General features: G+C 48.3%; 1 protein-coding gene across 1 annotated transcript in view; it reads right to left on the reverse strand.

Moving 5' to 3' along the window:
* LRIG1 (leucine rich repeats and immunoglobulin like domains 1) overlaps positions 1 to 13,077 on the reverse strand; it is a 91,027-nt gene extending 77,950 nt beyond the window's left edge. Inside the window, exon 1 of the mRNA XM_059856763.1 lies at positions 12,840 to 13,077. Within this exon, the coding sequence (XP_059712746.1) occupies positions 12,840 to 13,006 (167 nt within the window). The 5' untranslated portion in view covers positions 13,007 to 13,077. The remainder of the gene's footprint in view (positions 1 to 12,839) is intronic.
* Between the last annotated feature and the right edge of the window lie 14,795 nt (positions 13,078 to 27,872).

A 27,872-nucleotide genomic window follows, 5' to 3' on the forward strand; every position in this document is an offset into this window, starting at 1 on the left:
AGAGACGAGTCTTAAAAGGAAGTGGGACAACTCTGCTTGCCAAGCTGAGAAACCTGGACTTGGAGCATCTCTATTGAAATCAGCCTGCCAAGACCAATTTGATGTGTTGTATTACTGCAAGGAATTCCACAAATATGCCGGCAACTTTTGAGCGTCAGTGCGGGTTCCTAGGTAGGAAAAAACCTCCTTAAAAATATGCATTTTCCAGATTTTGCAAACATTTACCAGATGTAAATTCATGGGGGCAGTTCATCTGCCATGACAAGCGTGCAGACATCAAATCTAGCAGAAGAGGCTGAGCACCCACCTCTGTCGTGAGTGAAAGTCAACAGCCAGATACGCCTGGCTGAGCAAAGGTTTGTTTTCAATTATATTTCAAATTCTTCTAACAATAACTGTGTGGCGTCTGGCACCAACACATCTGAGCCTTTGAAGTGGTTCTTGACTTCAGCTGGAAAAAGTGGGAGGGCAAAAAGGAATCAATCAGCAATTTCAGTCTGAGTCAAACCTCTTCTCTGAAGAGATGATGTTAATACCAAAATCCCCCAGCACCATGAATGAGCTCACAAAAACAACAACAACAAAACAAACAAACAAAAAAACCTAAAACAAAACCTATACTTGGGCAAAAAAAAAAAAAAAAAAATAACACCATGGGTCTGCTTTGGGGTTTCACCTTTAGAAGCAAGGTTATGTGATACACAAATCAGGGGTCCCAGACTCAGGAGTCTTCCTGCCTCTATAAAGAGCTCATGGCAGGAGATATCCAGGGCATAAACCCAATGTTTGGAGATCCATAACAGATCATGACAGCAGCATGGGTGCTGCAGAGCACAAACCATGGGGTGCTGGTGGCAGCACACCCAGATCACCTCTAGAACATTCCCAGGAGCCTTAAGCATGTTTGCAGTGCCTGCAGGTACAGGAGTTGCCACACACACCCTTACTTCCCTTTCTTTCAAGTCCACTTTGAAGCATCCAAACTCCTTTTCAGATTTAAATGACACTAAGATCACAGGGGAAGTCGGTTCAAGAATGGGGAAAAGCTCAGTTTTAAAATCTGTATCTTTTTAATCTGGTTTATTCAAAAAAGCACAGCTGTGGTTTAAGAACAACAAAGTGGCAGAGTGCAGCAGCTCTCAAGACTGGGAATGGTGGTTTTGGTCAGAATGATGCTAATTTAAAGAGGGATAAAATGCCTTATTCATTTTTCCTAAGCCATGCTCAAGTCCTACCAACTCTTTCTTAGGTCAGGCAGTTTTGGAAAACATTTTCTGGCTCAAAACATTTGCAGAATTTCAAGAATTTGCTCCACAAATCTTGAGGCTGCTTTGCTCAGGAATGCTGACATGTGGGCAAAGGGAAACCAAAACTTTCCTTGAATGCTGCAGAAAACTTTAAACCCTGCCCAAGATGAAAAATGCAAGAGTCAAAACTCTGAAGGAAATATGGGTTTTCTGTTGCATTTCAAATTTCACTCTGAACCCATTCTTCCAGGAGGGGAACATGGCTGTGCCAGGACAGCAAGGCTGGTGGCCTCCATGTGCTCCCCTCAAAGCAGGGCTGGAGTTAGGAATGAACAAATAAAACAGGCTTCCAGATCAAGTTTTCTTGGCCTTTGCAGAGATGATCATGCTGTGAAAAAGCTCTGGGCAGAGTCTCTCTCTTCTCCCAGACAGGATCCAACCACATCCCAATGCCCCCCATCCACAAAGGACAAGCCACACTTGGACTTCTGCTTGCAGGGCCCCTGGACACTACTTGACTTGTCCTCTGGAAATACCCACTGCATTCCACAAAACTGAGAAAAGTAAATCTCTAGCTTATCCATAAAGCCTAATGTTTATAGGGTTACATTAGGTGAGATGCTTCACTGCTTTAATTACAGGGCTATTTTTAGGCTGAGGAGTGTCACCAAAGCAAGGCCAGGTCCTGCCTGCATCAGCTTGGCATTTATTCCTGCCCTGCTTCCCAACAAGTCTCCACAGACCTCATAAGGTGAGGGCTGGGGGGATGATTTCAGCTGTGGGGGACCAGTACTGTGGCACTGGGCTAAACACAGAGCAAGGGTGGAAAACAACCACAGTGGCAGGCTGGGCATGGGTCAAAGAGCCACAAACTGCCCCAAAACACCATCAAATATCACACACAGAGCTGGCTCACCTTGGCTTGAAAGCCCTCAGTGGAAGTGGCCAGAGTGAATGGTAAAGCCCTGGCAGGGTGAGAGGTGCTGGAGGGCCCTGGCTTGTCCCTCCTGCCTTGTCCCCTTAGACCAGACCTAAACAGGCATCCTGCAGCCCCTTCCCAACACCACAGGAATGCCAAGAGAAGGACCAGCTCTGCTCTTCCACATTTGGCACAGTCAGGTGGCTCCAATGCCACTCAAACAAGTCAAGAGGAATTCTGCATTGCAAGCCTAAAAAGCAGGAAGACCATCAAAAGGCTTTTCAGTTATGAGAGACCATAATCTCCCCAAAATATTTCAATGCACATTTTCAATTCACTCCCAATCCCAGTCTTATGAGGGCTGTTGCTGGTTTTGTCTCTCCCACAGCTGTGTTCAGGAAACTGACTTCCCAGAGGATTGGAAATTGCCCTGCCACCAGCTGCCATCAGCCCAGGAGCCTGCAGGGATGGGATGGCAGGTAGGTGCTGGTCCAAAGGGAGATCTGGGGAATGATGCTCCCTGCCATGGCAGGAGAGACTGTTCATTACCAGCAGTCAGAATTACTCAGGAAACCATAGAGGAAGCAATTGGAACTTGTTGGACAGGAAAACTTCCCCATTGTTTCCAAATGCACAGACCTGTAAATCTGTGCTGAATTCCTCTTCTTTTAACCATGCCTCTCACAAACAAAGAAACATTCATTAACACAGCTAGTGTCCAGCTGTCACCTCATCCTCCCCCAAAAGAGAGGATTTGTGTTTTTTGACTTGAAAAAAAACGATCTGTGACAAACCTAAATGGCTTAATGGTGCACAGCCCTTTCCCCAGCAAGCCCCATGCCAGCATTACAACTTGCAGTGCTTCAAGCCCTGCCTTTCAGCTATTCCCAGCTGGAGAGAGAAGCAAACAAAGTAAACAGCAGGACACAGAGCCTGGGCAGCCTGAGCACACTGTGCTTATCACACACAGAGGGATGCAGCACAGCCCCAGTGTCCCTGCCAGCTGAAAGGACAGCTCAGGCTCTTGTGAAGCCGACCACAAAGTGGAAACACTTGAGACAAGTGCTAGGAACCACGAGAGAAAAACTGCAGTAAACAGCCTGGGCTGTGATTTGGCATCTCCCAAGGAGGCTGCCCAGCTGCCTGGCTCTGCCTTCTCCCCACAGGGGCTGTAAATCCCAGACCCCTGAGTGGCCAGCAAGGGAAGGAGCCCCAGGCAGCAGTCTGAGGGATGCAGACACCCAGGGCCATTCCTTCTCTTCCACAGCTGACAGCCCCATGCCCAGCAGGCTGTGAAGGCACTTTCTTCCTGGAAATTCTGCTTCAAGAGAGGCAGCACATCACCAAAAACCAATCTCTAGCTGTGGCAGTCACAAGAGCTTGCTGCTTTGGCTGAGATGCTCCTTCACTGCACTGGTGACATCACTTTAGACACAGAGGAAACCACCAGAGGTTTATAACCATGTGAAACAAAGATGGAACAACTCTCATAAATCCTTCCAATTCAGAGAAGTCTAAAAAAAAAAAACCCCACATATCCTTTATTTACTGATTTATATGCAAAATGCATGCACTACTCCAAAAGAATCCAAAGGTGTTCAAAAGCCAGGAATTCTGACTTAGATAACCTGTTTAAGGAGGAAAAAGAATGAACAGAGTTGTTTATAGACCAACAGACAGGAACAGCACAAAAATACACTTAGCAAAGGAAAAGCACAAACTATTATGACACCTTTCAAAATAAAACATCACATGGTTCGTTAAATCTCCTAAAACAGGAGAAGTCTCCCCATATTGCCAAAACAAATGAAATACAAGTGTGGATGTAACCCTGCTGCAGTTCACGAGGGGACAAAGGTTTGCAGTGAGTTCCATGGACAAAAAGAGCATGGGATGCTCTCCTGGCTACCAGCAGGTCACAGCTGCCCTGTGTCACAGCACCTGGCACTTCTGCCCATGCCTCTGCCACCACCAGGCAGGTGGGTGAGCAGTGAAGGAAGTGAGCATGAGAGAAGCAGAACACCCAGGATGAACACACACCTCCTCACCCTCTGCAAGTGACAGAGGGGTCATTGCCAACACAGGCCATGGACACATCCCTGCCTTACCCCTCCATTCTCTCATTCCCCTGAGGCTGCAAAGACTCCTGAGAGAAGAAGAAATAAATCCCATGGCTCCATGCACCTTCCAGCTCCATCTCAAAGCAGCCACCTTGTGCTGGGAAACAGCCAAATTCAGGTTGCCTGCTCAGGACTGCTGCAGAAGAGCTCATCCTGTCCAGACTAGAGGACATTTTTTAAACCTGTGCTAAAGGATTGTTTCTGGGACTTTTCCACAGCTCTGAAACCTGTGTGGATGGCAGAGCCACAGCAGAAAGGCAGCAAAGGGTGCCTGGGGCTGCTCCCCAGGCAGCAGCAGAGCTCCAGGCTCCCCCTGCACACAGCCCAGCAGGAGAGGCACCAGTGTTTGGACAACTGGAACACATTTAGGGGGCAATTTTTCACAGGGCCTCCAGCCAGGCCGTTTCCTACAATTGCTGTTTTATTACCCAGGACACAATCCACAGACCAGCAGCTTCCCCTGCCCAAATCTCCCACCACCCCACTCCTACACAGACATACACCCACTCACCACACCCCAGTGGAGCACCTACACACACAGGACACCTCCAGCACTGCATTCATAAACACAGCTACAATCAACATCCACCAAACCTGTCACCTCCAACTGAGTATCTTCCACCAGTTCAGCCAGTCCCCCTCTGCACAGGGGAGCAGCCCAGCACTGCCACACAGGCTGCACATCCTGCCCTGCTGGACAGCCAGCACTTCTTAGGAGTATTTTTAGATGACAGTTAACATAGAAAACTTGTGTTTATATTGGCATGAAGCAGGCTAAAACACACTATAAGTGAAGTTATAAAGCAGCCTGAACACCAGTTAGGCAAAGTGCATTTGGAATTTGCAAGTCAGTATTTTGGAGAGGCTTGTGAGTGGCTGGTGTTGATGGGAAGCTTTCCAGAGCAGGGGAGCATTCACAGCACTGAAAGACAACAGGGTTCTAGCCTGGAAAGTGCCCATCCCAAAATCACAGGCTTTGGGCAACCAGAGAAACATCTAAGTGGTGAGGATGAATCCCTGTCCCTGTGTGTGTGGGCAAGCAGGAAACAGCACTGCCCAGACTTGGCATTCTGAATTTCTCATTTCCTCCTTGCACCTGAGGGTTTGTCTGCCTTCCTATAGGGAGAAAAAAACCTAAAAATCAGAGGAGGTGGTCTAGGAAAAAGCTTTTCACTTCAAGATTTCACAGCCAAATTGCCACAGAACTCAGGAGGGTGTGTTCTCTAATCTGAAAGGATTCCTCTAAAAACAGGCACTTTCAAAAGGGGAAACTTCTGCAACATGCAACCAAGTAAAGTTGAGTAGGATTTACAAGAATTACTTTTGAGACTGAACCTCTGCTAAAAATTATTTCAAAAAAACAATGAGACTGCCCCAACAGGTCCAAGAAAAGACCTCAAAGGAAAATCCAGACAAGTTACTGTCCCATTATGAGTAGCAACAGCAGCACTACCCAAGCCCTGCCTCCCACCCCGGAAAGAAAAAAAAAAAAAAAAAAAAAACACCAAAACAAAAAAAGACAAATTCTCTTGCACAGAAAACTTTTACTTCCAGAACAAAGCTTTAGGCAAATAACGCATTTTCAAATGCAACTTGTGTATCACATTTTAAAAATCTGTAGCTCTATATCAAATTGTTCAATTGTTAAATCTCCTACACTTTTCCTCCTGAAATCCACACAAAGCCACTGTGGGAAGCTACAAAACTGCCATGGCAGGTGCAAATAACCAACCTTTCTGTCTGCACATCTAGCATGGTTAATAAAAGCTACACACATGGCTGCAGTTTGAGCTCTGTCCTTCAATTCTTACTCAAAGTGAAAATGGAAGCACATGAACCAAGTGAACCCTGCTCCTGGAATTGGATGTGACGCATCATCAGGTCTTGAGAGGTGTCCCCAAAATAGCAGGGCCTGCTTCTAGACATCTCCAAAATTATATGGTTGTGGCCTGAGAGACAACGTGCTGAAAACATAATGAGGGAGTGTAACATATTACATGTGTTGTGGTCCTGCTCTGAAGCCAGAGGAGGCTGGGGCTGTAGGACTTGGGCTGCAGCACAGAGCTTGGTTAACTATTAATGGATGACTCAGCTACAACAGGAATAGGTATTTCATGTGGTGCATTAGCACAACGGCACCCTGGTCCTTGACTTAGGCCTCTATCCATGCTAGGAAACAAAAAAAAAATATCGTAGTACATTATTTAATAGCTGGACATAGCAGGAAACAGGTATTTTTCCAGGGTGTGCAGGAAGAAACCCTTTGTTTCTTCCTGCACACCCTGGAGCCTCACACTCTGCTTCTTTCTTCACAGGCCACTAGAAACCAGTAAGGGAGAGCTGTCAGGGGGTGCCCAGGTTTTTTATGAAACCACAATCCAGACCAAGGTGCTTTATTGATTTACTGCTATTCACCAAAGCTAAATTTTATGTTAAATCACTCCCCTCACCCTGCATGAGGTGCTAATTCCTGCCCGGCCCACATCCTGCAGAGCTGATCAACCTGAAGCCTGGATTTTCCACAGATGGCTCTCCCAAGCAACATTACTCTAAATTATCTGTGCTGCATTCATCCACATGACCCCATCCAGCTCCACGCTGCAAGACAAGGGAGTCACACTGGGTGATTAGGTTAGCAGCACAAAATGATTGTGTTAAAAGCTGATGAGCTGAGCTAACTCAATTCAAGGTGTCTGGCAGGGCAGCCAACGAGATCAATTAAAAGCCCTGCAGCCCTAATTGAGAGTTTCTGGGTGCGGCTAACATACCAGTCAGGGCCAATACACAAATCAGGGCCAATACACAAACCCTGAGCAGAGCTGGCCACTGAAGAATGAGAGCCATCATCCCAATTTGCAGCCACTCAAACTTCAAGACCAAACCTGAGCCCCTCTAGGATGGATCAAAGGGCTCAGGAGCCAAAGGCAGGCGCTGCTTGGGCATGCCCAGGGTGGCACCCAGCAGTTCCCTGCTGCCCTGCAAAGCGGTGGGAGATGCTCCTGTATTCATGAGCCCAGGTGCAAGCACAGAAAGGCATTTCAGGGACAGTTCTTGGGGGATTTGCCTCAACATGAAACCACCTTGAGCCTTTCCAGCGGGCTCTTGTGAAGCTGCAGTCTGGGACCACGCTTCCAGTGCTCTCAGACTCACCTGCACCAGGTGAGGCTCACACACCAAATAAAGCCCCACTTCCAAGAGCTTCTATATCTGCCTATATCCCCATCAGAGCCAGGACTCCAGCAGCAGCTTAAGCAGGAAAGTGAAATCTCACCCATGCTCAAGGAAGCGTTTAAGTACCTGAAGTGCTTTGTTGAAGTGCCTGGGGTCCCAAACGTATTAGTTTACCACTTTTAGGTTCTTGATGCCAACCAGTAAAGGGATAAGGCAATCAACCTCGCATTTGCGCCTCAAATTCCAAGCAGGAAATCCTGCAAAGCTCAGCCACCCCCAAACCTTACATCCAGAAGACTGTAGAGCACTTTGCCCAAGCAAAGAAAAAAAATATTAAGCTGTACCTAACACATAATAGTTGATTTTTCTAGAGAACACTTGATGGTGTGTTCCTTTTTTTGGTTTTTTTGTTTTTTTTTTTTCCCCTACTGCCTACTGAGACGCTGCTTCCCCTGTCCTGGGAATTTTCCCTGTGCAGCTCCTCCTCCCCCAGCTCCCAGACCATCCATTCTCCCCTTTTCAAACTGCACCCATTGTAAAAGGCACTGAATATTAACACAGCCCATTGAGCACTTGCTCCTTTTGTATGGGACCCCTGCGTTTCAAATTGCAGTCACTGCAGAGGAAAAGTCTCAAAGTGATTAAATGCCTTGAAGTTTCTCAAAAGGAGAGAGGAATATGCAGAGGAGGTCCTAGAGCTTTTCACTAGAAGCCAGGGGCTTCTGCGAGAGCCAGAAGGGCTTCTAAAGTGGGGGTATTTTTCCTTTTGTTATCAGTCTCGTATTTACTTTTAATCCTAGTCCGATGAGCCAATTTCTGCCCCGTCTGCGGCTCAGTGTGGGATGGAGATGAGAAGCTCAGCCAGCAGATGCAGAGGGCTTGCTGTTAACTGCTGCCCTCCTGTAGGAGCTGATAAATAAATACTGCGGCATGCTGAGGGTGGTCAGCGAATCCACCGACACATGTTCGCACAGGAAGGGTGGATTTACTCGCAAGCACATGTATTTATTTGTGCTTAAGCAGGAGGCCCGGAGAGGCTCTGCTGTTCCCCACCAGGGCAGGCACTGCAATGCCGCAGGGTGCAGAGCCACCCTGCAGCCCTGGGGACTGTCCCCAGCAGGGCCACTGGCAAGGACGGCGCTCCGGGAAGCACCAGAGCTGTGTGGCACTGCAAGCTCCCAGCACTGTCCCACCTGAGCAGGAAAACCTGCTCGGAGCACCAGCCGGCAGGGTGTTTGGGTGGCCAGAGGGGCCAGCCACCTGCACCAAGGCACATCCCTCTCCCAAGCAATCCTTCAAACCCCCCGGGCAGCGGCACACGCTGAGAGCTGCGCAGCTGCGCGGGGCCAGGAGCCCAGGGTGACCATTACTTAATCTTTGTTCCATTATTTCAGCAGGCCTGGAAGCAGGACGTGCAGCAGAGGTGCTGCCAGCAGCACTCCCCCCTCCCAGCAGGAGAGTCCCCCACACCTCCTCCTCTCCCAGCATCTGCAGGAGCAGACTTACCCCAGAGCCCGAGAGCCACTAATGTCTTCTCCCAAAAAATCCCATGCAACCAGCAGCAGCAAGAGCCCCTTACCAAGCAAGCAAAGAAGCCACCCTAACATGTGAAAACAAAGCTACAGGGTCTGACACGTAAAAATCCCAGCTTAACAAGAAATTTACAGGTAATTTTGAGCACAAACATTAAGTTTCACTGAGCAAAATCTTTGTGCGTATGCACTTGAGCCCAGAAAGAGTCTGCTCCTGACTCCTAGTTCAAATGCACTTCCAGACCCTGAAACCACTGCCAGGCACCCACAGGACTTTAAAAAGCATTCAGACACTTTACCCTGATCTCTCCGGAGAGCAGCAGCACCGTGCAAAGAGCCAACACGCATGCAGCTGGTGCCTCGGGGCAACTTATCCATATACCAAACCCTGGAGCCTTCCTGGGAAACAGAGAGCAGCTCTTAGCCCAGCTCTCCTGGGGACCTGGGGATGCTGCCTTTTCCCAGACATGCCAGGCACACACACACTGACCCAGAGGCAGAAGGGTCCATGCACAGATGGTCAATATCCCCCAAAATATTTCCTAGACATTTGGTTCAAAAATGAACAATACTTCTGCTTAAAATAAAAACTTTTTCTGCTGAAGACCATGTTAGCAATGAATTAACTATCCAGCCATAGCCTCACTGTCTCTAAATCTTCTCACCAAAAGCTATACCTAAAATACTGCTGCTTTTCATTTACTGTTGCTTATCACTAAATAGAAAAGTAAAAAACCCTCAGTCATACATGATGCCTAAAAGAAATACCTCTTCTGTCACTCCTCAAAAATCCAGATGCATAGAGAGACAGAAGCAGAGGATGCAGGGGATGTGCCACATCACCAACACTGCTGAAGCCCTGACTTTTTTGAGGCACGAAGCATTCTGTACTTAAGCTTAGCCCTAAATTTAATGCCACATGTAACACTCTACTGTAAAAACAAACTTTAGACTTAAACACCACAAGACACTAAAGCACCTCCAAAGGGAGGCACTGCAAAGGAGCTCTGTGCACCCTTCCCAGCTGCAGCTGGGTGCTGCTGCGAGGACGGGATGGGTCATGGCAGTGTTGCAACGTGCCCTGTGCAGCAAGTCAAGAACACTTATATAACTGCTACACAGTGCTGAGCTGCCTGTTGCTTTTATGGAAGAAAAAAATCAAAAACAACCCTGAAAAACATCCATGCCACGCTACATTAAATGTGAGCAACTACAGCCCCTCTGCATATCAGCTATTCCTTCTGAAAGCTTGGGAGAAAAATGACAACTCCGAGCCCTGCTGCCAGCAGAGAAATAACAATAGTTTCAAAAAGCCCCAGTGCTTTTCCTCGGTACTGATAGTCCTGTTGACAAAATACGCGGCGTGATTAAGTCTGTTCCAGAACCCTCCCCGGCTGCCGAGCCGCATTTCCAAGCCGACAAACAAAAGCTTTATCTCCACCACCCTGAAAACCGACTCCAAGCACTGCCCCGGCATTGTGGCACTCGTTAGGAATAAAGATAAACTGCTAAGGAGGGATTGTTCAATAGAGCCTTAATGAAGTTAAAGCACTGCCACCAGAGTCACTGGAAGCTGGGTTTTATCTCGTCTCCTATTAGCGATCGAACATGCCCAAGCTTATCACGGCGGGGAGCGAACAGCTCCGGCGGGATCCAGTCTGCCCAGCAGAGACGGAGATGGGGATGCGCAGCTCCAGCATCGCCTGGCTCGCCCCAGTTCATGGCTGGAGAACCCGCACCCCCCGGGCTGCGCTCCCCCAACAGCCATGGACCACTGCAGACCTTCACATTTCCCTTCTTTTTCTTTAAAAGGGCACGTTAAAAAAAAAAAATCCAAAAAGAAACAGAGATACTCGCACAGAGATAACTTTTCGCTAGCACATGGTGCTTTTATAGAGAGCATTAAACCAGTAAAGAAGTGAGTTATCAACTCTCTGCACAAAAAATGAACATTTATGATCCCATTAAGCCTGAAAAACATGCTTCATCCTTGTGCTTCTAAACTGAAATAGGTAATATAAGTAATTTTTAACAATTAGAAACAGTATTACTCTAAAAACTCTAGAAAAAGTATTACTCTAAAAACAAAAGTACTTGCAATAGCTTCAACGTCTTCTTTTAACACTAGCTATGGAGTGGAAAAAAGCCTTGATGTTGCATTTTCAAATACAATAGCCATCATTTAACCAACTCTTGGTTAATTTGCAATATACAAAGTTACAAACCGTAATCTACGTATCTAAAAGATCAACATCCACAGAAGATTTATACGTGCTTTTACTTCTCCAATAAAATTTGAACTGAACACAAGAAACTCCAAAACCTGCTCCATTTGAAAAAGACACTCCTGGGTATTAGCACTCCCGAAATAAATTTGTTCTGTCTGGGTTATTAACGCCTTTCCTTGCCCAAACAAAGATACACTGTCCTATTTTAAGAGGTGCATGGGAATGCTGGAATTATTAAAAGCTTGCTCTGAAAGGTGAGGGAAAGATCCTTCTGAGCAACAGGTGAATGGGATGAGTCAGGGCTTTAGTTCAGAGACCACATGTTCCTCTCAATACGAGACACGATAATTTAACCTAAACCAAGGCATTTCTGCATCTAATAGTGAATACCACCAGGAGAACCCGACTCTCTATAACAATTCTTTTCAATAAGGAGCTGGATGATTTCCAGCAATACTTCAGTGACCGTCCTCTCTCCTGGCCGGACTGAGGAGTATCTGTAACAACCAGGAGTTTGAGAGATTCGATAATTTATGAATCTGTTCAAACAGCAGAAAAGCCCCGCAACAGAAGCGCTGTTTCCTTTTCTGGATACTGATTTCCCGAAGTTAACTAGCAGTTCAGGGCACTTATTTTTACAAGTTTGTGAGCACACATACTCAGTCCTCCTGGACTGTTAAACCACTCGAACTGTCGATGCTAAGCACACATTTCCACCCAAGTCTCCTGAGCATCAAGTGTCCGACGTTTTATTTCGACTTCCACGAGCCCAGAGCAGAGACCACCCAACGGGAGCGGACCCACTGCGCTTCCCGGCAAATGGCAGTGACACCGTCCTGCGCTTGGACACGAACCTGAGCACTTTAAACCATCCTTCCAGGGATAAAAAACATCGCACGGTGCTGCAGCAAGCACCAGGTGCGGGGCTCTGAGCTCAGCTGCCGCCCAGGACACACGATACAGCGCAGCTGAATGACTTCGCTACACACCAAGCACGGAGGGAGCGCAGCCAGCCCCGACTGGAAAACACCTGGGTTTTACCGAAACTCCCCAGAAGCCCTCGACTCCCTTTCTTTCCCCGAATTTCACAGCCTAAAAAGTTGGCAGCATTAAAAGAGCGGGCGCGGCCGCAGCGCTGGGGTCCGGATTGGGGCGCGCCCCGCTCCGCAGCCCCAGGACGGCGCGGACAGACGGACGGACAGATGGATGGATGGACGATGCCCTAATAAGGATTCGGAAGCTCAAGCTGGCCGTCATCTCCAGCAGATCCCATCGCTAAGAGACCAAACCCGCTCCCCGCTCCCTTTCCTCCGGGACACCCGGAGGCCAGCCCCGAAAGGACCGAGGTACGGGGAACCCCAGCTTTCCACCCGGGACCAGCATCGCACCCGCCGCCCCCTTCTCCCCCATCCCCGCGCCCGGTGGGTGCCAGAGGGGACACGGGACAAGTTCGGCACCGCGCAGCCCAGCGCCTGCTCCACTTAAACAAACAACCCGGAGTTTCGCGGGGATTTCTGTTTAAAGTTCTCCTGCCCTGACAACAAGCCAAAGAGCAATAGTTTGGCTGCCCGAACCCCCTGCCTCGCCCCCGGCCCGTTCCCGCGGGTCCCCCCGGTACTCACACGTGCCGCGGCCAGCGGGGCAGGTCCCGGGGCAGGGTGGGCAGTGCCAGCCCGCCGCAGCTCAGCGTGTCCCCGCCGCAGGCGCAGCCCGCGGGGCACCCGGCGGCGGCCGAGCGCAGCAGCCCCAGCAGCAGCAGCGCCGCCGCCGCCCGTGACGGCAGCGCCATTTTGTATCCGGCACCGGGGAACGTCCGCGGCGGGAGGAGGCGGCGGGAGCGCTCACGCCGCGGCCGCTCAGCGCCGCTCCGCCGCCCGCAGCATCGCCTTGGCCGCCGGCCCCGCGGGGCGCTACGGCACCGGCATCCACCGGGCACTGCCGGGCGGGTCGAGTCCGCGTCCCCGCCGCGGGAAGCGCCTCCTGCTGCTCCTCCTCCTGCCGCTCCGCGCCGCACGCCTCGGGCTCGGCGGGCGTCGGCCGGTCCCGGTGCGCTCCCGCAGGGTCGCCGCCGCTACCGCCCGGCCCGAGCGCCTCTCGCCGTGGACCCACGTTGGCGACACCGCAACATGTAGCCGCGCCGCCCCCCGCGCGCCCGCCCATTGGCTGCCGGGCGGCCCCCGCCGCGCCGCTATTGGCCAGGGACCCCCCCCGCCGCGGCGCTGCGCCTCCCCATTGGTGCTCGATGCCCGTCAATCACAGGCGGCGGGGCCCGCCCCCCTTTCCCACTCCAGGTGTGAACGCGGGCGGCCGCCCCCCCCCCGCGCTGCCCCTCTTAAAGGAGCCGCGCCCCGCGCTCGGACCCGCGCTCCCAAACCCTCCCTCCCGTAAATCCCGACAATTCCGGGAGCACCAGGGCCTGGGGGCGTCCCCGCACCCGGGGCTGTCCTTCTCCGGACGCCACGAAGCTGCCGTGGGGCTGCACTCCGCAGGGATACCCGTGTCCCCCACGACGCCGTGGCAGGAGCGGGTCAGTTCTTGCCGCGTGTTCCAGAGCGCACCTGAGCACGGCTGCTCGTCCCAGATGTGCCCGTGGGTGGGGAGCCCAGCACGGGGCCGATGGAGAGGGCACCGAGCCCGCAGCGGGTCCGAGCCTGACTCGCCGGGGGCAGCACCCGGAGCATCTCGGGCACGGCTCATTTCGGAGCATCCGTGCGCTCCGAGAGGCCGCTCCCGAGCTCACCGGGGAGCATCCAACTGCCCTGGGTCAAGTTTGGATGTGGCCCAGCACAGCATTTAGGGAAGGAAGCTCTTGGAGTGCTCAGCGCACCCACGGCGGGCGGGAATGTGATTTAACCCCTTACAGCAGGAGTTACGTGGGAAGAAAGGGATATTTTAGCTATCACAGGGCAGTCCTGCTTCTACTACCTTTGATTAAATTTGCAGCCTTCTACTGCAGGTTCCTCCTGCGTGCAGGGACAGAGCCGTATTTTCTTCCTGAAACAGAACGGGGCATTGCACTGCAGGATGCTCCAATCGTGCTGCTCATCTCTTCCCAAAAAAAAAAAACAGGCTGCACAAGGGCAATGGCATTTCAGGCTGTTCAGCGTGGGACCTCAGCTGTACAAACTCATGAAAAGCATCAAAGCTGGATTTCTGTCACCTAGAGAGTAGGTTCAGCTGAGCAAAATAAACAGGTGTGATGGTTAATCTGCTGGTAAGCCCAGCCAAAGAAGCTCCATTTGACCCACAGGTTGTGAAAGTCCCATGTCAAAGCCTCAGTGTCTCTTCCCCATGTAGGGACGTGGAGTTCTGGCAGCTCCATGAGTATGATGAGGAGGATGAAGGCACATCTGTTCTCCATACCCATCAGTAAGAACCAGCAGCAAGAAAAGGCAGCACACTGGAGCATTATCAGCAACTGACAAAAGAGGAAGGCAGGTGACAAGCCAGCCTTTAGAGTGATGAGCAATTTGGCTTTTGAAGCCTGGGCTTCGACATTCCTGCCTGTAGTCCCAAAACTGAGCAAAAATCTTGCAAGGTCTTTCTCAACCATCAGCATCAGTGATCAGGGTGATGAAATGCTGCCTTGATGGTGTGAAGGAAGGTGTGAGAAGAGACACATTTTTGGGAAGCTGTCACTCTGGGTGAGGACATTCTCACCCCCTGCCTATTCTCCTTTTCTTCTAGGTTGCTTACAAATTGGTCAATGGAGCCATGAATTTTATTTGACACAATGCACAGGAATTTTTTAGTTTCTCAGCCAGGTGCCTAACACAGACAGCAGTCAAGTCTTCTGCTGGACCCAAAAGCACTTTTATGGAGAGGATTTCTCCTGCTCAGTAGGGATGGTATCATAGAAATAGAGAGACCTTTTGCTTCTTTTAAAGTGGCTTCAGATTTGACAACCAGGCTTTTTAATTAACTTCAACAATTCATATAAATATTTTGCAGTATTAGGGCAAGAGGGTAAGTATGGGGTTTCCCATGGGGGGAGAGAAAGATCCAAAATCTTTAGATAACCTTAATAAAACAGAAAGCTAGAAGCAACTCTGCTGGAACCTGGGTCCAATCACCTCAGATGTGCACAAGATATCCTTGCACAGAGAAAAGGGCAGCTGGGAGGAAATGAGACTTCTCAGTTGTGCTCTCCCTCATCCCCAAGTCAACGCCTGGGCTGGAGCCTGTGTGCATCATGGAAGATGTTTCTTCCTCAAACCTCATTAAATCTAATTAAATAGCTTATAAAAGTATTTATGAAAACAAATTTTAAGATGGTAAAGGCGTGCCAACACGGAAGATATTTCTAATTCTGCCGGTGTCTTTCTGTGGATTTGGAGTTGGTTCAGGAGTGCACACTTGGAAGGTAATTGCTGACAGCATGCAAAATCCATCAAGCTATAATTAACACTCTACTATTATTCTAATTGCCTCACTCAAGCTTCTGTGTTTTTTAATTGTAGAGCAATTTGCCAATAGAGAATTTAATTGCAATACATATTTTATACATTTTGGGACAAAGTACCATTATTTCCACTTCAGCAAAAATGCTCCTCAGTTTTTAATAGCTTGCTTTATTATTTTCTGGGATTTTTCAGGGCTTTTTTTTCCCCCTATACAGGAATTTGATTGCAACCTCTTGTGAAATTAGCAATGATATAATATCCAGGAGTGCCTGGAGGCTTCAGTTTGGATCATGACTCTATTAAGCTAGGAACTGTACATACATGTATCAGACACAGCCCTGAGGAGCTTGAAATCTAAACAGAGAAGACAAACTGAGGTGAGAACAGAAGCTTCATCCTGCTTTACAGCTGGGGAAGCAGCCCCAGATGATTCACCTTGGGTGACCCCACACTCCTGGGGCACAGCCAGGAACTCACACGAGCCCCAGGCTCAGGGCACCCTTCATCTTCAGCATGAGCTGGTTCCTGCAGAAGTATCTCTCTCTCTGGTTTGATTTGAAAGCTAGACCTTCCAATTAACTTCTAACCACCCAGGATCTACAGCTGCCTTTCTACAGATGTCTTGGCTTTCAGAGCAAGACCCAGCATTGAGGAGGAGCCCTGGTGATCTGCAGAGCACCCCAGAGGTGTCACACTGCATGGGCAGCAATGGCAACTCTGTCAGGCTTTGGGAAGGCTGCATTTGACTTCTCCTGGGGCAGGCTGAAGGTTGGATGCAACAAAATAGAAAAGGATGGACCTTTGCTCTTTTTGACCATCCTTGTATCTGACATTTTTCATTCACTCCTCCATTTGCTTCTATTTGCAGGGCTACAAATCCATCTGTAACAACATTTGTCTTCTTCTAATAACTTTCACGATGGCTTTACACCCAACACCAGTGGTGTTGAGGTTTGCAAAATGACTGCTGCCATGGCTTCAATCCCTTGTATTGTCAACTTGGTACATTGAGCTGCCAATCAATATTATCACGATGCCAAATGCTTAAAAGGTTTTCAGCAGGTGTTTTGTGAGACAGTGTACAGAGTCACAGTGATTATTCACACAGCAACAGTCACATTAATACATCTCTAGCAGTGGCCTTTGGTATCAGCTGCTCATGATTTGGCTCCTGCCACCCCAGTTGCAAGAGATGGTGTAACCTGGTCAACCACAGCATCAGCATTCCAGAGGTTTATTAGTTGTTCTGGTTACACCAGACCTGCAAGGACAATTTTATGGCTTGTTGCCACCCAAAGCTGGTGTCATGTTTCTCTTGGATGCCAACCCCACTCCTCAGAGCTTGTTTTGTTGGTACAGCCTCCAAGATGCATGATGTGGTGCACAAGTGCCTGGAAGCAATGACTGGTGATAACATCACTTCTCACTGCTGAAATGGGGGAAGCCAATTCAGCTTAGCAGGAGGCAGAATATGACAGTGAGAATTAAAGGAAGAGATGATCAAGTCAAGCTTCAGTATAGGGTCACTAACAGTGCTGACATGAAAGTTTACCTTGGCCTCAAACTCTGAAATTTACCTTGCAATGACACAGAAACCTTTTCTTCTCTTGAAATTAGAGGCTGGTGCTTGAACTCTGGTCCTCCAGGAACACAAGGTCTTTGATCAAGAGCAGATCATGCTTCCTTAATGTGAAAGTTCACTTGAGTAGCTGCTGTCATTTCATTTTTCACAGGCAATGAGTTAAATTGCTTTCTTAGCCCAGGACTGACACAGGCAGTTAGCAAAAAATGGTGCAAATAAGTAGATCCAATTAACTACATCCAAATTCTGTCACAACTTTGCCACCTCCGATTCCTTTTTATCCCATACTGAAGGACTTCCCATAAAACTGTTGAATAAATGTGTGTGTATTTATCTCATCTTTCTGAAAGCAAAATAGCATGAGAGCAGTTTCTTGTCAAGACAAAAGGGAGAGAGAAAGAGACAGCACTGGAATATTGCCTTCCATTTTGATGGGCAAAATACAAGATAAGAGTGAGGGTTTGAATGTAAACCTGTTGTGCTCAAACCTGGAGATTACACTCAATTGCTTAAAAGCTTTTTTTTTTTTTGGTTGACAAGACAATGGACTGAGTCCAAGTGCAGGAAGAAAGCTGGTAGACCTGAAGTCTGAGCACTGTCTGCTTGGATCACACATTTCAGCACAACATTACACTAATCCTGCTTGAACTCCAAAACCCAGAGGTTTCCCCAAGCCCAGGGAAAGGTTTGGCCCCATGTGTGAGCTGGCAGGGTTTGGGCTTTGCTCTTCAGATCTGGACTTGGACTCAGATCTGTGCCAAGCCTCCAAGAGCAAGAGCAGAGCTGTTCCCAGCAGTGTTTATGCCATGAGGAGCTCTATTAGCTGGCATAATAACCATAATTACATGGTGCAACTTCTGCTCCTTGCTCCCACCTCTAGGCTGAGAGGGAAGCACGAAGTTCCTGCAGCCACAGAGGAATGTGTTAGATCAAAAGATACAAGTGGAACAAGGAAGACTGGAATCCTGCTGCAGATAAAATTGGAGTCACCTGCCCCTGCTCAGAGAATAATAGAAAAGAAAATTAGAAATATTGGTGGAGGAGTTTAATACCTTTCAGATTGGGATGCTTTAATCTAGACTAATTATTCACTCTGGATAAGTCTCTAGAGAGGGCTAGAGACTCCCTGTACAGCTGAAAAACAGTAGATGCTTTATTTTGCTGTAAGCTTTGCCTCTGTGTAAGTGGGAAGATGAGCCATGAGTTGCTTAATGAAAGCAGTGGGCTCCAAAGGGTTTCCAGAATAAAGTTTGAATTTCCTTGCTGATGGCTGTTGTCCTGACTTCCATGGTAAAAAAAGGTAACTCACCTTGCCCCAAAACAACCCTGACCTCTCTGTGGGCTCAGATGAGGAAAAACCCACATGGAGTAAATGCAGGGTGCCTGCTGAAAAAAAACTGCCAAGCTGAGTAGTTATGTTAATAATTAATAAACATTTAAATATAGAATTAATAAACATATTTAATAGCTCACTGTCCAGTCTTTATTCTGCAGCTGAAGGGCACCATCAGCAGGGGTGGTCTCTGCCTGGCAGGGTTTCCAAGGCAAGCTTAGCTGAGGGTTGCACAAGTTGGGGCTGTTCTCAGAGGTCCAGATCCCATATAACAATCAAAGGAAGATGATTGCAGAATGTCCACAGCAGCCAGGCTCTGGAAGCAGCTGGCAAGCAAGCACTGCCTTCACAGGTCAGAGCTAGTTTTTCCCAACTTGTGTCCTTGATCTTTATCCATACTGGAAGTGGGGCAAGATACCTTGTGACAACTTTTATTGGGACTCAGTTACTGCCTCTGTGATTACTATGGGCTGTTACTACCAAACTGCCTTTTGTTGCTTCATCTGGCTGGAAGATATTAAGATTTGTCCACTGCTTCATCATACTTTGATCCCTTGTTTAGGAAAGAAATCTGTTTCCTTGCTTGAGTGCCTCATTCTTGGCTAGGGATTGAACTGCAGGCTGATATTTCTGTTTGGCCCTTGAAGCCAGCTATTAACCACACTTCTCATCCTGCTGGTACCACCCAGGAGTGCATCAATACTGCAATACAAATGGCACAGCATCATTATGTGAAGAACAAAATATGTGGCAGGGCCCTGCTGTGGCTTAGAGGCTCTGAGAAGAATCTCTCAAAATATCTTAGACATCTGCCATGTGTAAAATCTCATGATTGTTCTTCAAATTCTTCTGTGGATGCATCAGCCTCTTCTCCACTCCTCTCTTGGTGTCCCTGTGCCAACACATGTGTTCTTACCAGCAGCCTGTGACACAAGGCTTGTTTTCCTCCACAGTTATCCTATTTGTTCAGTACCTGAGCTATGATCCTCTGATTTGAGACACCCTAAATCACTCCCATAGTGCAACAGCTGGGGTGACATGAAGGATTATGACTTCATGTGGGAATAAGGAAGAGCAGACAAAGGCTTAGTAGACACAGATCCCAGTTTATGCCAATACCATAACTAATTAGAAACAATAGATGGAAAATGTCTCAAACTCCTCTCAGAGCCTGCCATGGCACATGAATGAGTCTCTGGCAATACCCCACCATCACTGCAGTAGCTGGACAGCTTTGTCCACAGCTCCAGTGATGGATGTTTGGAATTTGTGCATCAGCTCAGTGTGTGACACCATTTCTCAGCACATACCTCCCTCTCCCACAAGATGTGAGTGACCAGGGGAGGTTCCAGGGATGCAGAACAACTGTTTCCATTGGCTCCCAGGAGGATTGCATTCATTTGGCCTTAAGGATGTTGCTTCCATCAGCCCTGCAGAAAGGCACACTGTGATGAAGAGCTCCCACAGAAATAAAGAGACTGGATCCCCTACCAGCCTGTGATCTGAGGAAGCACTGTGTGAAGAGGCACAAGTTGCCCTCTACTCCCCACCACCCAAATTTAAAAAAGAAAATACTCTCTAAACTGAAACACTCCAGCATGAAGTGATTTGCCTTTTGTGTTAGAAGAAACTGTGTAGAACTTTTAGCCTCACACCTCTGCTGCTCCAGAGAGGAGCTAAATTCAGCTCGGATTTCTTCTGTTCTTCAGCTTTTATGCTTTTCTCCAAGAGGCCTCAATTACTCCCTTCCATACCACTTGGCCAAAACCTCTCTGTTCTGGTTACCCTGGACAATATTTTCTTTTGGATGATCCAAAATCAGACCCCTTGAAGGTTAGGGCAGACCAACCAACCCCCTCTGCTCCTCACAGAGCTATGGCAGCATCACCTGCTGCTGGGGCACCAAGAGGGAGCTCTCCCTGAGCACAACTTAGGGAGCATCCAACAGAACCCCCAAGCAAGAAGGTGGAAGAAGAAACCAAAAAATGCCATTCTTACTTTGCACTTTTGATGAGGTTTTTGCAGTCACTGACTCCAGCTGGCAACCAAACAGTAAATAGCCACATGTCCTGTGCACAGGCTTGCTGAGAGAGAGAAAGGGAGCTGAACTCCTTCCCTTCTTCTACATCACCACCACCTGATGCTACACAAGCCCTTAGCTACACAAACCATCCCTCTGAACCAAGGCTATCTGCAGAAGAGATAATCTCTGCTCTCTCCAAAATTTGTGAGGTCCCTGGATGGGCTACACCTGTGGGAAGAAAGCCAGCTGTGGGCTATCAACCTCCCAGGCACCACCTACACTGCCCCAAGCCTTTATCCTTCTAGGGAGCCCTGAGGCTGAAGTAGCAGGTGGTGCCTTCCCCCCCCCATTAAGATCTTGCTGCCTATTTTGCCAGAAATACCAGAGCTATGGTTCAGGTGACTTCTTGTTTTTAGCCCTAGGACTTGTCCTTTTTTTGGGAGAATGGAATGCATCTGGGGTGTGCTGGATATTTTTGAGTGCATGGTGAAGCCTTATGATACTTGGAATATCTGTCATGGTCCCAAGCTACAATGGAAGGGGTAAGTGAAAGTGATTTCCTTCTCTTGTTAAATGTGATTTTATCAAGTGCTCTCTTGTTTTGGGCTGCTCACCTCCAGTTTTATTATTGTTAATTGTTGCTGAATGACATTGTTTGAAGTGGTGCCTCCGTGTGAGGTGTTTCCTTGGGACTTCAGGTGCCTTCTGTACAGAGCCCACCCTTGGATGTGGTCAGGAGGGGGTGCTGGTTCTAGGGTGGGACCGTTTTCAGATTGGTTCCATTAGGACTGATGGTTTTCTTTGATTGAGGGCTTTGAGGATTGGGCAGTAGTTGTCCCAAATGTCTTCCTCTGGCAGAGAGCAAGGCAGACAGGAGCTGTGTGTGAGTGTGTGTGAGTGTGTGTGAGTGTGTGTGTGTGTACCACAGTGCTCGTAGGCAGTGCCGAGCATCACCTGGCTCATCTCTGAGATTCCCAGGTTGTGCAGGCTGGGACAGCTTCCTTACACATGGCAGCCTCCAGGTGACTGAATCCTCCCCCAGATGATCCATAATTTGATAGAATTGGCTCTGTGTTAGCACGAGGCAGCAGGTTAGAAAAGGCAGTTCATCACGGCGAGGGTCGGCGGGCGCTGAGCGCGCACCTGCGAGGCTGCAGCCTGGGGAAAGGGGGTCTGAGCAATCTGCAGGGCTCTGACCCTGCCTGGGAGCTTTTCCCATTACATCACTGCTGGGGCCAGCACAAAGGCTATCTGGGGTGCTCAAGGAAGTGTGTTGTGGAAAACAATTCTACTTTGATGGCTGATCCAGGCATTTATTTAGGTAAAGCTGAAGCAGTTGCATTGGCTCATTTGATCTGTGCTAATGTCTCTGTTAATGGGAGACAACTCAGTGCATGCTTTTGTTATGCTTGCTCTTGCTTGCAGAAGTTCTTGAGAATTTTTTTTTTATGAACAAAACTATCTATCCCTTCACATGGCAATCATGCCAGTGTCACAACCTTAATTATCACTCAGTTTTTCCAGATGGGATTTTTTCCAAAATCTGGCTCAGAAGAATTTGCCCATGTTTAGGGGACTCACTGAACATGATACTGAAAACCTAGAAAAGCATCTGATTGTTACAAGAAAATAAAAGACAGGATGCAGCATGTGCAGGCTTGGGGTGAAAATAAAACAGTTACTTGATTTCTAGTTGCATGCTTTGCTTTTACAGCAGGAATGTGTCAGTAGCCCCCTGTGTCCTTTTGCATCATGGTTCCCTGAGAGAAAAGGAAATCTGTTACACAAATCACACTGATCTCTAGGGCTGTGGCTGGAGCACCTTGCAAAATACTTACTTTTTTTTTAAGCATTCATTCTCTGGTAACATTTCTCATGTGTTAGTGGCTGTTATTAAAGGTTTGATAAATGGTTTGAATGAAAGACTTGCAGAAATGGCCAAGTGACCCCTTTGAAATTTTGTTTACTCTCTATCTAGATATTAATTAAGTAAAATAAACTGACCTGAAAAAAAACCCCCAAAAAACTAGTGGGGCTTTTAACAATGTGATATACAAAAACAAAAGGTGAAACTTGGTGGGAGAAGCTGACAAATGGATGTTTTGCTTTTTTAGGTTTATATGATATACTAAAACATGATGTTACTGCAGGATTTTTCTGTGCTATAGAAGTTTTATCCTGTTTTAAATCTCTTCTAAGGGTTAATGTTTCTCACCCTCAAAGCTGTGGGAGAGGAAGGGGTTTTTAGCTCTTTATTTTAGAGAAATTCTCAAAATTCTCATCATTTTGGAGAAAGACCACTGTGAATAACAAGGCATAACTGGTTGAAATTACAAAAACACACAATGAGGAGAAATCTTCTCCACCCTTCATTGAGGTAAAGTCACAGGAAATGAATCATTTATCCCAACCTGGTCTTTGAAAGTTTCAGCAAGACTTGTCCATCACTGTTTCTTGAATAAAAGGTAGTTCTGGTCCAGCTCTGCACTCACAGCACCACTCACTGCACCAGCCCTGCCAGGGCAGCTCCAACAGGAGCAGGCTCCCTTCCTTCTCTTTCTCCAACAGCTCAAACAAGCAGTGGGCACTGAAGGCTTTCAGAGTTTCCAAAAACCAGGAGGGCAGCCCAGGGCATAGCTCCAGCCAGGACTCCCTTGAATGCCTCTCCTGAAACTCTGCCCACCCTAATGGGGAGGATCATAAAAGGGGGGTCGGGGCAGCTGGAAGTCACATCTTTGGGATAATGGAGTGTGCAGATTTGCACTGTGGTGGTTTTGATCCAGACTGAGTGTCAGCTCCTAAGGGTGCTGACAGAGCCCATGCTGAGAGTCCCCTCCCCAATGTCCCTCATCAGAGCAGCCTTTCCCATCCTCTGCCTTCTCTGCTAGATCATTTGTCTGCTTTATGGGCTCCAGGAATGGCACATCACCATTTCTTCCTAGTTCTTGCAATTAATTTTCCACAAACATTATGGGGTGTGTCTATTTTATTTATTTATTTATTTATTCAGAAGAGGTTTTTACATAGCTTTACCATGACCTCAAAAGCCTGCTGCAGTCTGAGGCTGGAGGAGGGCAGAGCTGTGTGCGTGCCTGGTGTTGCCTGCATGCACCAGACCCTGCAGCTACTCATTCCTTCTCATGCAGGCAGCTGAGAGCGTGACAATAGCACTTGGATTTCATCCCATTTCCTCCCCCTTAAACCTGAGTGTTGTCTTCCAGGTGTTACAGACGTTTTTGAAGTCAAAGCACTTGCCAGCTCCAATTAAACTTGTGGTTTGCAGACAAATTGGGAGCCGGCCGGAGAGGAAGCTGGTGGGAGAACAGCTTTTTGCAGGGTTCCAGGACAGCTGAGTTTCCAAAAATTCTGTAGAAATAGTCATCAGGGCAGAGAGGAGACCATAGTGATCTACCTCTGGTAAGAAAGGTGTAAATGCACAGCTGCATAGTCTGCAGTGAGGGACTCAAGAGTAGGGACCTGCTGTGGTTGGGTAGGGGGAGCTCATGTTAGAGGTTAAAAATTGGAGAATTCAGATTTCTTTTGTCCAGCTGGTGGTCCCAAAGCCCAGGTGGCTCAGTGCCACCTGTTTGGCTGTCCTGCCTGCAGGAGCACCGGGGGCTGGAAGTAGATTCTGCATGGGCATGGTCTGCTGATGGTTTTTGACAATGAGAGTGGTAAAACACTGGCCCAGGTTGCACAGAGAGGTGGTGGATACACCATCCTTGGAAACATCCGAGGTCAGGCTGGACGGGGCTCTGAGCAGCCAGATCTAGTTGAAGATGTCCTTGCTTTTTGCAAGGGAATTGGGCTACATGGACTTTAAAGTTCCCTTCTAACCCAAACTATTCCATGTGGTTTTTTTTTTTTTTTTTTTGGGTGGTGGGGGGGCAGTGGGCACATTTTCCCTCCTTCCCTTTCTATTTTGGCTGCTACAACCTCCAATCCTTCCTTCTCTCTTATTCCCCACTTATTCTCTGCAAGACCTGGCCAAAAAAGGGCTGATTTGTTCTCACCTCTTTGTAAATGATTTCTGGACATTTGAGGTCCCCTTTTATCCAGTGGTAGTCAAGTTTAGAGGTAGCTTGGGTCCATTTGTAATGCATTTCTTTAAAATGGAGCAGGAAGGAATTTTCCCAAACTGGGAATATTTCAGACAGCCTTTGAACAGTGTTTTTCAAATTGCACAGTGACCATGTTCTAACACTTGGGTTTTGTTTGGGGACAAGGGAGAAGTTATTCTGATCCTTTTCCTACTTGCAATGTAGGGAACAGACACGTTTTAAACAGCAACATAAAAAAGACCTTCAATTTTGGCACTCACTTGAAATGAGACACTTCACCTGGATTTAAGAAATGGATCAAAATGGCCTCAAAATTAAACATTTCCTGCAAAAATGTTCATTGTGCAAATTTTTTTTTTTTTTCCGTGGGAAAATATTATATAGTGAGGAAACAGCTCATTAGTTCTAGCATTTGATACTATTGGAGAAGCCTTTTACAGTTGTTAAAAAAAATTTCTTTCTTTTTTTTTTCATTCACTCTGCCAGCCAAAGTGGAATCTGAGACTAAAGTCAGACACAAAACCAGGAGGAAGCAGTTTGTCAGACCAGGGGTGAGTTTTGCATCTCACTGTCCTGGCTTTAGTGATCTTTCCAACCTGGCTGGCAGCATTGCAGGAGCACCCCCAGAGAACGTGTCCCTGGTGTTGCAATGTTTCTGCTCGGGATCCTGCTGCAGCTCTGGGGATTTCCAGCCCTCCTGCTGCACTTTCTGCTGTTCTCTGCCTGCAGGCAGCACAACCAGCTCCCCAAGTGTGTGTGTGCCTTGCCTTGTGCCATACCCTGTGGGATTTTGCTTGCTGCACCCTGTCTGCCAGGCACAGCTTTCATTTACTGCCCCTGCTAGACCTGAAAAACTCCAAGCTGTGCCTCTGAAAGCCTCAGAGGGAGCTGGGCTAGGGCAGGAGAGAAGTGCTTGATGACCGTGGTGAACGTGAGGATAAGGAGGACTGGGGAATGGTGCCAAATGACCCTTTCAAAAACACTTCCTACTGCAAATGTAGGATTTTGTACCTTCCTTGTAGGAACTGTTTCTGGTCCAGGCACCACTGGGGCATTTGAGAGGTCAGAACTGGGAGGTGTGGGAACAAACCCACATTCACAGTTCTTCCCACCAGCAAGACTTTTCCTTAGCCATTCCCAGTCTTGGTGACCATGTGGTGTCCCAGAGGGGCCAGGCAGCATCTGAGTTTCCAGAATCAGTTGCTTTGAGCCTTCCCCAGTGCCTCATCCTGTGAGCAAGAGCTGTGCCCTGCTGTTTGCCCACCAGCCCAGAAGGATGCACAGGTCTGGGTGGGTGAGGCTTGTTCCTCCTGGAAGCATCTCTCCTCCTTCAGCCTTCTTCCTGACCAGGTTTCTGTTTTTCCTCTCGTCTCTTTCTCCATCCTCCACCTCCCCCCACCTCCATCTGGTTTCTATCTGGACTAAACAGATGTTTTTCCACTTCTTAAATGTCCTGTACACTCACCTCGCTGATGTCTAACAGGGGCTGTTCATTCTTCTTTCCCCAGGTGTAAAACTTGAAAAACTGGAGGGGCTGGGGGAGAAGCAGCTTCTCTTAATACCTTGGTGTGCATTTAGTGCTGGTGGAGGGATGAGAGAAACCTTTCCAATTACTCACCTTGCATCCTAGAACCCTCTCACTCCTCCCAGGTCCCCTTTCCATTGCTAGTGTATACAGAGGATCAGACCTGTGATTTATGCCAGGGCAGTGTGTATAATATTCTCACTTTCATGTTATAAATGTTTAGCAAATCCACAAGGTATCAAAAGAACTTGTGGAGGAGATTTGCTGCAAAGGGCTTGTGGATAAACCTTTTGGACTTGGCTGCAAAGCAGACATACACAGTTTATTGCTTCCCCCTGCTGCAGAGTGACAATAGGTTAAATGTGGGCTTTTCCTTAAAATAAAAGTTCCTTGCTTGGCAATTCAATCAAGTGGTATCTGTCATGCTGAGGTCTCATGAAGGATTTATTCCCATTTTAAGTAATGTTTTGGAGGTGCAGGCTCCACATGGAACACATTAGGCAGCAGGAAGGTTTGCTGGCATGCTCGTGGGGCTGGGAAGGTACGTGTGCTGTGGGCACAGGGGATCATCTGTGGCATCTGCTTTCCCCTCACCCTCTTTCTCTCCTTTTCCCCTTACATGGCTCTGAAGGTCTTTGAGGGAGGGTTTTCCCAGCCTTCCCAGGGAGGGAGCTGAAGCATCAGAGCCCATTGCTGGGGTCAGGCAGGAGAAGGACCCTGTCCACTGAAAGAGGAGCCCAGCAGCTCTCCCAGTGACTGTGGGGCAGAAATCCCAGTGCTGATCCCAGCTCAGGCCCCTGAGGCAGTGTTGGCCCAGCAGTCCCTAGCCCCTGCAGGCCTTGCTGGGGTTGCAGAGATGGTCTCTGAGCTGCTTTGAGCCCCAAAGGTGGTGGCAGCCACTGCTGGTGCCTCTTTCTGCTCAGCTCCCACAGGGGGGACAGAGGTGAACAACCATATTTTATTTTTTCTGGAAAAAACCAGCTGTTTTCTGTGATGGGAACTGAATGACCAAGTAAAATAATGTAACTTGGAAGCTGCTCTCTTCTTGGCTTTTCTATTTATTTATAATTTTTTTGTTGGCTGGACTCTTTCTGCAGCAAAAACAGCAACCAGAGATAGGGTGAGTGATCAAGTGCCTGCCAGGTGTCACAGCTCTCTGCCACCTCAGGAGGTGGGTGCTGGCCCCTGGCCACCCTGGCCTCTGGGTCAGGCTCTCCTGCTTTGCTGTAGGTTGTGGAAACTGTCCTCCCTGGAGACCATATCTGTGAGCAGTGGCATTTTCCATGCTGCCTGCCAAGGGGGGCTGTGCAGTGGGGATTAGGGACTGAATGTGAGCACAGCCTGCCCTCCTGGGGAATTTGGCTTTTGTCAGGCACCAGCTGCTGGGACAAGAGCACCCACGCCATTCTCTGCAGGTGCCTAGCTGCAGAGGGCTCTTTGCTGGGACACAAATGAGCTGGGAGAGGTCCCCATGGTGTGCTTGGGCACTGGTGAGGAGCAGCAGGGAGTGGGAATTGCTTCTGCTGTGAATTTGCCCTCGTAGGTGTCCTCTATAAGATCCGTGGTCAGAGGGATGCACCCTTTCCATGCAGGTGTGAGCACAGTGCTGCACTGTCAGGGGAGCACAGAGACAAAAACCAGTGGATTGCATGGAGTATGGAAACAACCAACTAAAAAACAGCAACCTGAACAACTTGAGGATCCATTTTGACCCAGATTTATCTGTTA

This window comes from Haemorhous mexicanus, chromosome 11, assembly GCF_027477595.1.
Source record: "Haemorhous mexicanus isolate bHaeMex1 chromosome 11, bHaeMex1.pri, whole genome shotgun sequence".
Classification (NCBI taxonomy): domain Eukaryota; kingdom Metazoa; phylum Chordata; class Aves; order Passeriformes; family Fringillidae; genus Haemorhous; species Haemorhous mexicanus.